Source organism: Microtus pennsylvanicus, chromosome 9, assembly GCF_037038515.1.
Source record: "Microtus pennsylvanicus isolate mMicPen1 chromosome 9, mMicPen1.hap1, whole genome shotgun sequence".
NCBI lineage: Eukaryota > Metazoa > Chordata > Mammalia > Rodentia > Cricetidae > Microtus > Microtus pennsylvanicus.
In genome coordinates, this window is record NC_134587.1 from 109836586 (window position 1) to 109851628 (window position 15043).

Below are 15043 nucleotides of genomic sequence, written 5' to 3' on the forward strand. Positions count from 1 at the left end.
TTTCTCCAGCCCCTTCAGAGTCTCTTTTTAAATGACCAGTTTCTGGACTGCCAAAGCCTGCTATTCTTCAACTGTCCCCAGACTCTGTAGACCCCAGGCGTGGGCCTTCAGACTTTGTCCTTACGCCTGGCCTGACAATTTGGCAGCCACACCAGGGTTTATGTAGCTGCCATGTGCCTCTGAGTGGAACCAGAAAGCCAGAGCCACATCTGGCTGGTCAGACTGTCTGCCTTCCTGAGGGCTGTTGGGTCCAGAGGTTCTTTTCTCAGTGACTCACCTCACTCTCCTCTAGCACAAACCACCGAAACAGCTTTGTGCTGTGACTTCCAGTTAACTTTATCTGTGCTGTTTGTCTCTTGTGTCACAGTGCCACCTAGTGGACATGTCCGGAGCTGCTTTTCCACAAGCAAGATGGGAGATGGGTCCTCGAAGGGTGTTGGGGTACACACCCAGGGACAGTACCTTCTTTAGAATTTGCTGCCCCTACCCCTGTGCTGCAACAGAACACATTTAGCCCTGAGACTTTAGAAATAAATGTGTATGCCCTCTAACACCGGTTATAAAGAGGGGAAGTCCAGCGTCAGGGTGGTCCTGTGTGGATTAACTGACATGGGCTTGCTGGGCCAGCAGCTCAGAGATTGGTCCTTAGCCAGTGTTGAAAGAGTGCTCGATGGAACTCTGGTAACTGGCAGCCTGTGCCTCCCCATACACTCCTCCCCAGGAGCTGTGTTTGGCTGTTTGTTCACAGGTAAAGTGAGCTTCCTCTGAACTTGAGCAATGTACAGAGTTGGGGGCAGAGGGCAGACTGTAGTGAGTAGGACAGCATTGGGGTCCTCAGACCTTGAGACCTGTAGTCACTGCAGCCACTTGCTGTTGACAGAGGTTTCTGTCCCGCCTGGTCCTGCAGTCATTCAGTCCCAAAGAAACACACAGAGGTCTACTACATTAATTATAAACTGGTTGGCCAGTTAGCTCAGGCTTCTTATTAACTCATTCTTACATCTTACAACTTAACACATAATTCTTGTCTGTGTTAGCCGGGTGGCTTGGTACCTTTTATCAGCAAGGCATTGTCATCTTGCTTCCTCTGCTTCTGGGTGATGACTGCAGACTGAATCTTTCCTCTTCCCAGAATTCTCCTGTTCTCATTGCTCCACCTCTACTTCCTGCCTGGTCTCCCTGCCTATACTTCCTGCCTGGCTACTGGCCAATCAGCATTTTATTAAACAAGTACAAGAAACAAATCTTTATAGGGTAAAACCATTGTCCCACAGCAACGTACTATGTGTTTCCTAGGTAGGCTGTCCCACAGATGGCCCCAGGTTCCCTTGTGAGGTGAAATTCAAAGGCCAACAGCATGCCATTGAGCTATTTGGGTTTCTGGGGGGGGGATATGTGGGACTGGGTTAAAGGGGGGGGGACTTCCTTTTGAGTGGTTCCCAGTGGGAGCCCTTGGCTTTGGAGTGTTCATGTCTCATCCTGCTCAGCACTCAGATCTGTGGCTCAGTGTGTTTACCCGTGATCTAGTGCCACAGTAGATTAACACTTTCTGCATTACCCATGATATATCAGGTACACACAGACAGGGTACATGCTCTGGAATGGATGGCCTCAGTGACCGGTGAGAACATCCATGATACAGATAGCAAGTCTGCTGGGGACAATAGGGCACCTGGAGGAGGCCAGCAGGGGCCAAGTGCACTCTGCTATGCTAACCCCTGTTACCTCTGTCTGACAGTGACATTAAATCTGAGAAGAGACCTCCCTCACCTGATGTGATCGTGCTCTCTGACAGTGAGCAGCCATCAAGCCCAAGGGTGAATGGGTTGACCACAGCATCCTTGAAGGATACCAGCACTGAGGCGCTCCTGGTGAGCCTTTGCAGGGCCTGTGCCCACGCCTGGGAGCCTGGCCACCCTAGCTTTGCAGTCTCTACTAAGGCTTTCCCCAATTTTGTGCTCTTGCTCTCATAGAAAAGCAGCCCAGAAGAGCGAGAGCGGATGATCAAGCAGCTAAAGGAGGAGTTGAGGCTCGAGGAAGCAAAGCTGGTTCTGTTGAAGAAGCTACGACAAAGTCAAATACAAAAGGAAGCCATAGCGCAGAAGGTACATGTGCTGAATCTGGGCACCCCAGGATTAGAGAGGTTGACCCAGGGCAGAGGCCCAACCCACAGGGCGCCTGAGCAGAAGGGAGCAAGCAGAAGATGATTACTGGGCAGTGGTGTGTGAACTGCCCAGCACCACCTCCTGCTGATGCGCCCTGCTATCTTCCAGCCTGCAGCTTCCTCAGGGACCTCCGTGACCACCCCTCCCCCACTCGTCCGGGGTACTCAGAACATTCCTGCTGGCAAGACATCACTTCAGGTTAGTGTGTACTTGTCTGCCTGTTTCCGAATACCACCACTGCTTATGACTAGGTTCCTGAGCAGCCTTGGTCTGTGAAAGCAAAGACTGCCTATTCCCAATCTAAATTGGGGCAAGGACCAAAGTGTTAGGTGTACCCCAAAGGACCCCACCAAACGAGGCACTCTGTTGATGTCACAGACTGTGGTCAGTGGTGATCAACCAGTAAGATCAAAAGTGTGATTAAAGCAGGACAGGCGCTCTTCATGTGGACTTTACTGAGGCCTCTCAGCTCAGGCTTCTGTCCACACACTTCAGTGGCTCTGTCACACCTTCCATGATTCCTTCCTCTGAGTTCTTGTGACTCCCAGTACAGGTAAATAGGGTTTTTTTTTTTTTGATTTGTTAACCTTAAAACAGAAACCATCATAGAGCTGTGGCTTCGTTGGTGGAGCGCCTGCCTTGTGTTAGAAAGCCGTGAGTACCACACAAATTAGGCTGGTTGCTCAAACCTGTCATCCTAGTTCTGGGGAAGTAAACACAGAATAAATTTTAGGAGAAAAAGAAAATGTATATGATTCTGGGTCTCAATGTCATCGACAGACCTCTTCTGCTCGAATGCCCGGCAGCATCATCCCACCGCCACTGGTCCGGGGTGGGCAGCAGGTGTCTGCCAAGCTGGGACCACAGGCCAGTTCCCAAGTAGTCATGCCACCACTTGTCAGGGGGGCCCAGGTGAGTCGCTGTGTGTGCTAGGTTGGGGCCAGGTGTCTACCCCTCCGTGGTCTGCCAGGATTGGTTAATCTCAGTGGCATTCTTGTCCCCTGTCTCCCAACAGATTCACAACGTCAGACAGCACCCCTCCACAGGGCCACCACCCCTCCTCCTAGCCCCCCGTGCCTCAGTGCCCAGCATGCAGATTCAGGGACAGAGGATCATCCAGCAGGGACTTATCCGTGTTGCCAATGTCTCTAATACCAGTCTGCTTGTCAACATCCCTCAGGTAAATCTGGAACTTAGGTGCAAGGTTGGGGTAGGGTTGGTGAGAAGTGTCATTTTGTCTTCTGGGAGGGGGCTAGTGTCACACAGTTGATTCCTGGATCTGGTGGGGTCTTGGACACCCCTGAAGGTGGGACTGGAGTTCTTACACAGATTGTCCTTTAGCAAAGTTAGGAAGCTTTTTTTTTTTTTTTCAGGGTTTCTCTGTGGTTTTGGAGCCTGTCCTGGAACTAGCTCTTGTAGACCAGGCTGGTCTCGAACTCACAGAGATCCGCCTGTCTCTGCCTCCCAAGTGCTGGGATTAAAGGCGTGCACCACCACCGCCCAGCTAGTTAGGAAGCTTTTGAGACAGTGGGGACTGGTTGGGGATGCAGGCATATGCGAGACAGCAGGCTCTGAGGGACCACTAGAGGGACACCAGAGCCCTCTAGAGCCTGCCATCCCTCCCAGAGCCGCTGCTGCAATACCTCCCCCAGCTCCTGCTGACTGTCCTCAGGCTGGGAGGCTGGGAGGACAGCATGTCACAGATCCTCCCACAGCCCAGTGGGCTATTCTTAGCTATGTGTCCTTCCACCTCTGTACAGAGTCTCTGAAGTGGGGAGGGACTGTCCCCACCCCTGGGTAGCAGGATGGAAAGAAAAGGGCTAGTCTGAGAGATGAAATTACCCAGTCTGCAAACCTTTTGCTGACAACGAATTCTTTTTTCTTTGTCACTGCCCGCCCTCCTTAGACAAGACAGGACTGGACTTTGAACAGCTCTGACAAAGGGCCCTTGCCTGTGTTAAAGTCCAGTTCCAGTGCACAGACAATGACTATCCCACTTGGAAGGGTTGTGCCTCAGCTAAAGCATAAGTCTGGGGAGTGGGAATCTCTTCACAACAGCCCATGTGTTTCCATGTCTGCTATGCTCAGTATGCCACCAGGGTGGTGTGGTAGTGATGGAGCCAGGGCCCCTGTCAATCAGAGGTTGGTAGCCTGTGCTGGATCCCCTTGCTGAGCATCTAATGTTTGTGGGCCTTGGTTGTCTGTTTGCCCAGGGAGAAAGAGTGTGTGGTGCTCTTTATATCTTGTGGAGATCATTGTTGGATCCCCCACAACACACTAGGAACCTGGGGTGCTCAGCATAGGTTTGGGGAGTGCAGCAGTGGGCTGGGTGGAGACTTAACAGGGACATGAAGTTGCATATGACAGGCCAAACAGGAGCTGTATTTCCCAGTGGCCTTGTGCATACTCAAAGCCAGTTGAGAAGCAGCACTTCAATGTAGACCCATTGCAGCTTCCCAGCTTGGTCTTGCTTGACTCCTGGTTATGCGGGGAACTAGGTGTGTAGAACCTGGGTGTCCCTTGCTGCCGTGGACTTAGGTGGTGGCAATCTATTCAGATTTATTGCAGTTTGTTTTTGTTTTGAGACAGGGTCTCACTATGTAGCCCAGGCTAGTTTCGAACTCCCCTTGCCTCCTGAGAGCTGTAATGTATTAAAGGCCACCGTACCCTGCTCAGATTTACTCTTATAAGGATTCCAGTGCACATCTGACATGGAGCCTGCTTTAGGTAGCCTGAGCCTCACCTAGTTGTCTTCCACAGCCTACTGCAGCCTCACTGAAGGGGACAACAGTTGCCTCTGCTCAGGTCAGCTCCACCCCAACCAGTGTGGCCTCTGTGGTTGCATCTGTTGAATCTCCAGCCAGCCGGCAGGCTGCTGCCAAGCTAGCGCTACGCAAGCAGCTGGAGAAGACATTGCTCGAGATTCCACCTCCCAAGCCCCCTGCTCCAGAAATGAACTTCCTGCCCAGTGCTGCCAACAATGAGTTCATCTACCTGGTTGGTCTGGAGGAGGTGGTGCAGAATTTGCTGGAGACACAAGGTGAGTGAGTGGGTGGCCTTACCTCCTGCTCCAGCCTCTGTAAGACACATTCTGTCTAGAGTTGGGCATCTCAGGCAGCCATGCTGCACCTGTTTTACTGTGAAATCAATCTCTGTTGTAGTTAGGGGTGAGGTTGAGCATCTGCAGGAGGCTGACCCTTGGGTGAGGCAGAATTTTTCAAAGCTTCTTGTCTTCTTGGCCTGAAGGACAGATAGAGACACCTTTGCCTGGGCCAGGTTCTTTACCATATTTGGGGGCAGTGTGGATAGGATATCTGCAGGACCCCATAGAAACAGCATTAGACAGGGAAGGAATGGGTGGATGGCCCAGCTGGCTCCCAGACACAGGCCGAGGATGCGCATCTTGACGTTGAGCTGGTGAACAGGTTAATGGTGGTCCCCCTCTCTTCCCACCCCCAAGTGGCTTTGTCAGATGTCAGGAGAAAAAAAGGTGAATGTGACTGGACCCAGCAGATCGGCCCCTTGACTGTGGTCATTAGTGCTAGCTCTTCTGACACAGGTGTAAGGGACTGTGTACACAGAGAAGGGCTTCCATTGTCTGCTTCACTGTGCAAGGAGGAAGGTGGTGGGAACATGCAGGATTGTGCTCATTGCTTCCCTGGAGCTGGGTTGTTGAGTGTGTGCGCCAGTCTCCTGGGACCCCCAGCTCCACACCCTTGAGTTGGGCCCCACCTACCACCAACCCAGAGCACTGGTGGGAAATAGGCTCAGAGGTTTGCTCAGTGCATACTCCTTAGTAACTTTTGTAGCATGCCTTGAGCACAGATTTGCACTGAAGTAGCCACCAGGCCCCTGTGGGTGAACAATACCCTCTGTGGCATAGTGTTAGTAACATATACCTCTTGGGCTTCCATGAGAGACCAAGTATGCATTGCTGGGAAGCCTGGGTGCTGGCACTCTGTACTGAGGTGACATTGATGAAGAATTGCTAGGGAGAGATAGATACCCATTCATGCAGGGCAGTAAGGCGAGTGCCGGGTTCTATCTCTAGCAGGCAGGGCTGGCAGAAGTCTGCCTGTGGAGTGCTCAGAACCAGAGCACTGCCCATCCTCATTCAGTGTACAGGTGCCATCTTCTTAGCTCTGCCTCCAGAATCTTGTCTGGAAATTTCGTCAGTGTGCATTTGTTCCCCTGATCCACAGTGCAGCCAGGCTTCTCCTGGGGCTGAGGCCTGGTTCTACTGTCAGCAACAAGAAGAGGAAGTTGGCTTGTGTCCTGGCCTCAGCCGTCGTCAGTGTTTGGGTAGCTTGTCCCCAAGAAGAGGGAGTGAGTATCCAATTGCTTACAAGGCAAGTAACCAAGGCAGGGTAACTTTTGACACATCTCTTAGAGTGCCTGCTATGGCAAAGCCATGCCAGGCCTGTATCACAGGGCCTTTGGAGAGTCGTTACCAGGGATGCTCAGCCGTAGCCTGTTTGAAGTTCATCACTGTGGCCTCTATGTACCTATGAGAGATGTCCACCCTGGCCACTGCCCACAGTCATTGAGATTACTTTGACAAAATCACCCCATCTATTACAGCAGGAAGGATCTCTGCCAGCACAGCTTCTGCTATGTTATCCCGGGAGCCCTACATGTGTGTTCAGTGCAAGACGGACTTCACATGCCGCTGGCGGGAGAAGGGTGGAGCTGTTATGTGTGAGACCTGCATGACGTCCAACCAAAAGAAGGCACTCAAGGTGGAGCACACCAGTCGGCTGAAGGCTGCCTTCGTGAAAGCACTGCAGCAAGAGCAGGAGATGGAGCAGCGGCTGCTGCAGCAGGGTGTGGGTACCGCCAGCACCAAGGCTGAGGCTGCAGCCCCACATCCCACGCTGAAGCAGGTGAGAACTGAAGCCTTTATCGTCCTGAGACTGCAGGATGTTCCAGAGGCATCCCCTTCCACCTACCCGCTTGGTGCTTAACTGCAGGCTAAATTGCACTTAATGGTGGCATTTGGCAGTGAAAACACTAATTTGCAGTTTCTTTCAATTTTGTCGCTTTCACTCCCAGTGCACTGGCAAGTACTTCTGTCTAAAATGACTACTGAGAACCTTGCTGGCCGTTAGCAAGAGCACCCTGGCTAGCTGAAAGAGAAGAGTGGGGTGTGGACCTGGACCTGCACCCTTTTTTTTTGTTTTGTTTTTGTTTTTGTTTTTTCGAGACAGGGTTTCACTGTGGTTTTGGAGCGAGCCTGTCCTGGAATTAGCTCTTGTAGACCAGGCTGGTCTCGAACTCACAGAGATCCGCCTGCCTCTGCCTCCCGAGTGCTGGGATTAAAGGCCTGCGCCACCACCGCCCGGCACCATCCGCCCTTTTTTTCTTTTCTTTCTTTCTTTTTTTTTTTTTTTTCCTTTCTTTTTTTGAGACAGGGTCTCTCTAAGTAGCTCCAGCTGTCCCGGAACTCACTACGTAGACCAGGCTGGCCTTGAACTCAGAAGAGACCTTCCTGCCTTTAAGTGGTGGGATTAAGGTGTGCGCCACCACCCTCATGTGCTGCTCCTTTTTGCGGTTTCTGTCTGATCACACATTGTACCTCACCAGAAACAGTTTTTTCACCATCTCCTGCAGTATCGGGAGCCGGCAGGTGTTGGCACTGCCATTAATGACCGGGCCTATCCGGTAGGGCACCCTTGTCCAGTTTGGGTTAGTGTCACAGACCCTGCTGACATACCTTTCAATCCCATTTGTGTAGGTCATAAAGCCCCGACGTAAATTGGCGTTCCGCTCAGGAGAGGCCCGTGACTGGAGTAACGGGGCTGTGCTACAGGTCAGAACCCGGCCAGGGCCTCGCCCACCGCAGACGCGGCCGCAGTCACCAGCTCTGCTGTGCTCGTGCTCTCCCGCGCTCTCGTGTGTGCCCTCCTCTCAGCCCCTCCCAACCCCACTGTCTCTTCTGTCTCTTCTCCATCCCCTAGTGTAACTCTCATGGCCGTTTGACTTTGGACTCTAGGGACCCAAGTGGGTGGGAAGAGGTCAACCAGACAAGGAGAGGCCACTCCAAGCAGCCTTGCCACCGCTGCCCATGGTAAGCCTGGCTCCCTTTGTGTCTGTAGGCTTCCAGCCAGCTGTCCCGGGGCTCAGCCACAACACCTCGTGGCGTTCTGCACACATTCAGCCAGTCACCCAAACTGCAAAATACAGCCTCAGCTACGGCCCTGGTAAGCAGGACTGGCAGACATTCCGAGAGAGCTGTGGGCACCAGCAAGGGCACCACCTCCAACTGGAAAAAGACACCCCTGAGCACAGGTATGCCTCTGCCTCTGGAGACCTTCTGTCCCTAAGCTGTCTTTCCTTCTTTGTTGGGTGTAATCTGGAACATTCAAACTCACCTAGTTTCCCAACAGCATTATGAGAAATAGTACAGAGGGCCTGCATCCCACACCCTTCTGAGAGCACATGCAGCAGACTTTCTTTTGGGCTACCAACCGGCTCCCAAATCATGACAGGAAGTTATTTTGTTGTTGTTGTTGTTTGTTGATGCTTGGCCTTAGCTTATGCTTTTCCCCCTAGCTCTTATAACTTAGGTAACCTATTTGTATTCATCCACAATTTGCCGTGAGACTTTTTACCTTCCTTTCACTCTGTGTGTCCTACTTTCGTGCTTCCTCTGTGTCTGCCTGGCTGACCATTGGCTTCTCCCTGTTGTCTTCTTTCTCCTTTAAGCCTAATTCCTCCTCCTACTTACTCTCCCTGCCTGGAAGTCCTGCCTGTATTTCCTCCCTTGCTATTGGCCATTCAGCTTTTTATTAGACCAGTCAGGTGCCTTAGGCAGACAAGGTAAAACAGCAACACATCTTTACATAGTTAAACAAAATATTCCACAAGACCGTATAGAAGGGGTCTGGGAACACCTGGCATATTTAAGACACAGAGTCAACTTGTAGGCTTGTCTGAAATTACCTCTTGTGACCTGGACATGATAGCATACATCTGTAGTCTGTAAACAAGAAAGTAGACACAGTGACATTCACCTGCTGTCCCTGCTACTTGGGAAACTGAGGCAAGAGGGATGACTTTAGCCCAAGAGTTTGAGACAAGCCTAGGAAGTTTAGGAATTGCTGCTAACTTAAAAGGAGAGTTGGGGATAGAGCTAAGAGATCAAGCATTTGTTTGAGGGATGTGAAGCCCTGAATTCCATCCCTGGGGGCACATGCCTGTAATATCAGCACTGGAAGGAAGAAGAGTCAGGTGACTCTAATAGAAAACCAGCCTGGCCTATGTAGTGGGTCTCAAAATCCAAGCAGTGGGCTGGAGAAGAAGGCTTAGCAGTTCAGAGCATGGGATATTCTTCTAGAAGACTCGTATTTAATTTCATTGGGCAGCTCACAACTGCCCGTGACTACAGTTTCAGGGATCAGACCTCCATTTCTGGCTTTTATGGCGTGTGCGCGCACACACATACACATCTGTGTGCACATACACATGATTAAAAGAAAGTCTTTTTGTTTGTTTTTCAATCTAGGGTTTCTCTGTGTAGCCTGGAACTCAAGATCTGCCTGCCTCTGCCTCCCAAGTGCTGGGATTAAAGTTGTGCACCACCACCACCACCCAGCCTAAAAATAAGTCATTAAAAACAACAACAACAACAACAAATCTGAACAGCAAGTTGGCATCTCATGGTACCAAGGACTAGGAAGAGTGAGGCAGGAGGATCACTTAACGCTTATAGTTTGAGCCAGCCTAGCCAGCACAGAGAGCCTTCACCTCACTTATGCAGACTGTCCTGATAGGGGAGGATGCTCTCCAGTCACACGGTCCATGAAGCTCCATTCCATTGCATTGACTCAAATCCCTTGTTTGAGGCTTACTCATCTCTGCACCGAGCTCTGACCACTGTTCTGGCTTTGGTCACCTTAGTGATGTCTGGATTGAGATGATTGGTGACAGGATGTAAGTTGTGTGCGTCATGACCCTGCTCAGGGATCCTTTGGGTATGTTCTGAGGTAGGAGTCGAGGTTGCATCCAGGGCCTGGTCAGCCTTACCTGGCTGGTCACTGCTGCCTGGCGCTGTGCTCTTTTACAGGTGGGACCCTTGCCTTTGTCAGCCCGAGCTTGGCAATGCACAAGACCTCTTCGGCTGTAGACCGTCAGCGAGAATACCTCCTGGACATGATCCCTCCACGCTCCATTCCCCAGTCAGCCACATGGAAATAATGGGAGCCGGCCCAGCTGAGGACAGGCCCTTTGCTCTCCACGGCTCCTGGTCTAGGACACACAGACCGCCCTCCTAAGAAGTTGCCTGAGACAGCTCAGGCCTTGGCTATTTAGCCTTGTGGTGGCCAGAAGAGTGTGCCACCATGGTGCCCAGGATCAGAACCAAGGACTTTCCCTGTGGGCCTTCCCTTCCTTTTTGCCTTTAGTTTGCCCGACACCAGCAGAAACTCGGACCTTGGGGCCAGTTCTGCCTGGCCAGCATGGGTGGGAACTCACCCTGGACACTGTGACACGCCCAGGCCAGGCTGGCACCAGGGGCTCCCAAAGTTGAACTGGGGTTTGTTTTCTTTCAGCTTTTCCCATCTTCATTCCCCAGTCTCTGCCTCCTCATGGCCATCTATAGGTTGAAGTTTGGGTTTTTGTGTTTTCTTTTTTAATCACTTCATGATGATGGAATGAAAAGTAAACTGTGTAGACCCAGGGTCCCTGTTGTGCACAGTGTAGTCCCTAGCCCCAGAGGGTGCTCTGAGTGGCAGCATGCAGGGATGGCGGGTGCCACTGTGGCTCCAGTTGTGTCTGTTGCTGTTTGCTACAGCCCCTGGCTTCCACACTTAGAACAAATTGCAGCCCAGACTTTGCCAGAGACTCTAAGATTCCAGAGGGATGCTGGGCCCACCGCTGGAACCAGAGCTGGCTTCTGGGTTATTTTTGTGCTTTATTTTATTAAAATTTCTTTCCTTTCTCTCTTCGTTTTGATGGGCACAATCTCAAGGTGCCCAAGAGGCACCCAGGTAGGCGCAGACAGACCCGTCTACCCTGGGGTCAGCCGGGTGGGTTCACCTCTGGCTCCTCAGTCCACAGGGATGTCTTCGAAAGGCCAGGTCTACTTTAGTTTTATTTTCTTTCCTCTCCTGCCCCCCACTCTTTAAAAATTGGTTCCACGGTGAAAGGGCAGAAGCAGCTCACAACAGGGCGGCCTGCAGCAGTCTGCAGGGGTCCCAAGCAGCCCTGGCTTCCTTCAACACAATAGTTAGGGACTTTAATTTAAACCCTTGTTCTGCAGACCACCACCCTCTGCAGACACACCCCGCCTCCTCCTAATAAAGGCTCATTTAACCCCATGCTCACTCGTGTACAAATCCTCCGTCTTTAAGAATTATTTGGATATAAGGGAGTTCCAGGTTTGTGGAAATCTTTTTGTTGTGTGAAACCCAAGTTACTCAAGTACTTTTAGATTTGAGTGTGTCACTTCCCAGGGTGGATTTGGGAGAGTGAACAGACATTGACCCTTTGTGGCAGGGCAGGTGTATATATATATATATATATACACACACTATATATATACACTATATATACATATATATATACACTATATATACACACTATACACACACACACACATATATATGCAAGCATTTCTTACTTGGGTATTTATGTGCCTGGCAAGTCAGTTCCTGTTACCTCTTCTTACTGAGTGACTGGCCTTAGCTCAGTGACATGGGCCAAGGTCTGGCTCCTTAGAACAGCCACACTAGGTGGCCTCCCAGCCATTAGTCTTCAGTTCCATGTAGTCATTGATCAGATACCTGGCACCAGACAGACTTCCACTTGAACTGATGGGGTCTGACCACGGGGCTCTGTTGGCACCTCCCTTGCTACAGCAGAGGCCAAAGGGTTGCTGGTGCATCATTTTCCCAGGGTGACACTGGTGACACTCTGTGGAAGGGCCAAGTGTTGAGGTGCCTTAATTTATTGGAAAATGTTTCCCATTCCCTTTCTACTGCACTGGCCTCATAGTGACATTACAGCTAAGGACTGGGACGGGGGGGGGCACCAGGTATTTAGTAGGGTGCTGTGCCAGCTATGAAGCTCCTCCCCTCCCAAAGCTGGTTCCACCCCTATCCTAATGAGCTGGGTCCTGGGCTCCTTGCAGATCTGCCATCCTCTGCCTCCTGAGGTGGGATTAATAGCTTACACCTCATTCCTGAGTTTAAAAACTTAAGAAAAAAAGTAAAATGTATTTTTCATGGCACTTTGATGCCTATGCTTGGGAGTAGAAGATGGAGGTGATGATCCCTACTTACTCCATTGATTGCCCAGAGACAATCACAAACTTATCGATGGCTCTGGTCAGTTGGGCAATGTACCTCAGTTTCTTCCACTTGTTGTCTGGGACAGGTTTGAAGGGGCCAAGTACAAGACACCTGTGTCCATTGAACCACCCTCAGGCTCTTGTCTAGCTTGTGAAAACATCAGGAACCAAGTGTCACCTGGGTTGGGAGTACAGTGGTCATTTATGGTATAAGAGGCCATGCGCAAGTGGGCAGGTAACTTAAGGCTACTGGCTGAAGGAGTTCCTATGAGCATCCTCGGGACCTGAAACCCCACACACACATTAGGGAGGCCAAAACAAAGCTTGTCCCAGGCAGAGGGAGGAAGGGGGCAGGTACTAGCTGTGACATGCCAAGCCAATTGTCACCTGGATGGAGTGGTTAACCTGAACTTCCACCTCCCCCCCACACACACACACAGCCAAAGCTTGCCCCTGTGAGAGGGAGGAAGGGGACAGTGCTGGCTGTAATGTGCCACATTTAACTGGAAGCAGAGAATCAGAGTAAGTATCAGCCTGAATGGTGTTTGGGGAAGGTTGTTCCTCACCTTTTCAAACGGTGACAGCCTGAAGACTTTGAGCTGTTGCCAAAAGTGGTTCCTAATATTCAGTGTGTAACGGTTACACTAGTGCAGAGTCTGGGGGCTGGGACAGCTGACGCTTGTATTTATTGTGACTAAATCTTTGGTAATACATGTTTTTAAAGTTTGCCACCAAACGAATAGATGTTCCAATAAATGACCTGGAATTGGTAGCCTCCTTGTGTTGGGGAGTTCTGAGACCCTGAAGAACAATGAAGAAATGGACCGAATGTCATTGTATTGTTCCTTTATTTCCTGGGGCCCTAGTGTTTTGTCCCAGCTTCTGGTGGCCTTTCTTAAAGGGGGGAATGAGAGGGTACACATGCCATTTGAACATGGCATTCCTCTACCCTGAAGAGCTCTCTGTCATCCTGTTTGACCTCAGCAGGCAGGGGATTCGATGAGAATCCCAATTAAGCTCTTCCCACCTGAGGCCACAGGTCTAATTTTTTCCCCGAAGAGCTTTGTGGGGTTTTGCTGTTCCCAGCATGGATAGAGCTGTGAGCTTGTCCCACTGCCAGTCTCCACGTCAGCTTGAGATGCCCAATTTCACATTTTGACTTTGTTTTGAGGCAGAATCTGCTGTAAGCCCAGGCTGCCGGTGAGCTGATTCTCCTGCTTCCACCTCTCATGCAGGGATGATTGGCATCCAACACCATTGGAAATATTTTAAAAAAGTTGGGCTGGAGAGATGGCTCAGTGGTTAAGAGCACTGGCTGCTCTTGTAGACAATCCCAGTTTAGTTCCTAGTGCCCACATAGGAGCTCACAACCATCTGTAACTCTAGTCTCAAGGATCTGATGCCTTCTGGCCTCCACAGCCTCTGTACACACATAGTGCACAGACATGCATGCCAACAAAATACTCATATACGCTAAAATGAAAGAAAAAAACAGGCTTGGTGGTGCTCACCTTTAATCTCAGTACTTGGTAGGCAGAGGCAGACAGATCTCTGAGGTAAGCCTGATCTACATAATGAGACCATCTTGGAGAGGGAAAAGAAAAAAGGGAACCTGGGCTTTTGGGTGCATACCTGTAATCCCACTGCCCAAGAGACAGAGGCAGGAGCATTGCTCCAAGTTCTATTTGGGTTACATAATGAGTGGCCCAGGTAGGCCATGCCCATGTGGCTAAACCGTGTCTCAAAAAACAAGCCTGGCGGTGGTGGCGCACACCTTTAATCCCAGCACTCGGGAAGCAGAGGCAGATGGATCTCTGTGAGTTCAGTGCCAGCCTGGTCTACAAGAGCTAGTTCCATGACAGGCACCAAAGCTATGGGAGAAACCCTGTCTCGAAAAACAAAACAAATCTGAGGGTGTGGCTTAGTGGTACAACCCATGCATAGAATCCCTTAGTGGGGCTGGGGGCTTGCTCTGAGAGTGATCTCTTGCCTAGTCTCAGTAGGTTCTGAGTTCCATCCCCAGCAAAAGAGGGGCTTCACTTGTGTGAAGATAAGAATCCATTCTTTTTTTTTTTGTGTGTGTGTGTGTGTTTTTTCGAGACAGGGTTTCTCTGTGGCTTTGGAGCCTGTCCTGGATCTAGCTCTTGTAGACCAGGCTGGTCTCGAACTCACAGAGATCCGCCTGCCTCTGCCTCCCGAGTGCTGGGATTAAAGGCGTGCGCCACCACCGCCCGGCTTAAGAATCCATTCTGAATGTGCTGGAATCTGGAAGTGCTATGGACTCCATCTAAGAAATCTGAACCACACCCTTCCCCAAGCCCTGGGATGGTTTGCTGCCCAATGTTTCAGGTGCTGAGGACAAATGTAACCACAGAACCTCCCTTTTCACCAGAGGGTGTGGGTTGTTTCTGCCTACGCTCTGGCATATTCCAGACAGAACTGGAGTTAGGCCCCTCCCCTCTTGTAGCCTCAGTTGCCCCATCTGTGCCCAGCATGAGAAGTGAGCTCACACTTGACCTTCAGGGCACCAGAAACCTGTGGAGAGGGGAGCAGGAGCTCGGCACAGCAAGGCCTACAACAGACAGCCCTT

At 50.9% G+C, this 15043-nt stretch overlaps 1 protein-coding gene across 5 annotated transcripts in view; it reads left to right on the forward strand.

Moving 5' to 3' along the window:
• The window catches only part of Gatad2a (GATA zinc finger domain containing 2A), an 88981-nt gene extending 77499 nt beyond the window's left edge, over positions 1-11482 (forward strand). For 4 of the 5 annotated variants that reach the window (XM_075987284.1, XM_075987285.1, XM_075987288.1 and 1 more), the window contains 10 exons: positions 1739-1871; positions 1974-2105; positions 2274-2363; positions 2946-3077; positions 3181-3345; positions 4926-5205; positions 6747-7048; positions 7900-7974; positions 8261-8453; positions 10231-11482. In XM_075987284.1, coding sequence (XP_075843399.1) covers positions 1739-1871; positions 1974-2105; positions 2274-2363; positions 2946-3077; positions 3181-3345; positions 4926-5205; positions 6747-7048; positions 7900-7974; positions 8261-8453; positions 10231-10361 — 1633 coding nt within the window. In that variant the 3' untranslated portion in view covers positions 10362-11482. The remainder of the gene's footprint in view (positions 1-1738; positions 1872-1973; positions 2106-2273; positions 2364-2945; positions 3078-3180; positions 3346-4925; positions 5206-6746; positions 7049-7899; positions 7975-8260; positions 8454-10230) is intronic. The other variant, XM_075987287.1, reaches the window with a different exon arrangement.
• The last annotated feature ends 3561 nt before the right edge of the window (positions 11483-15043 follow it).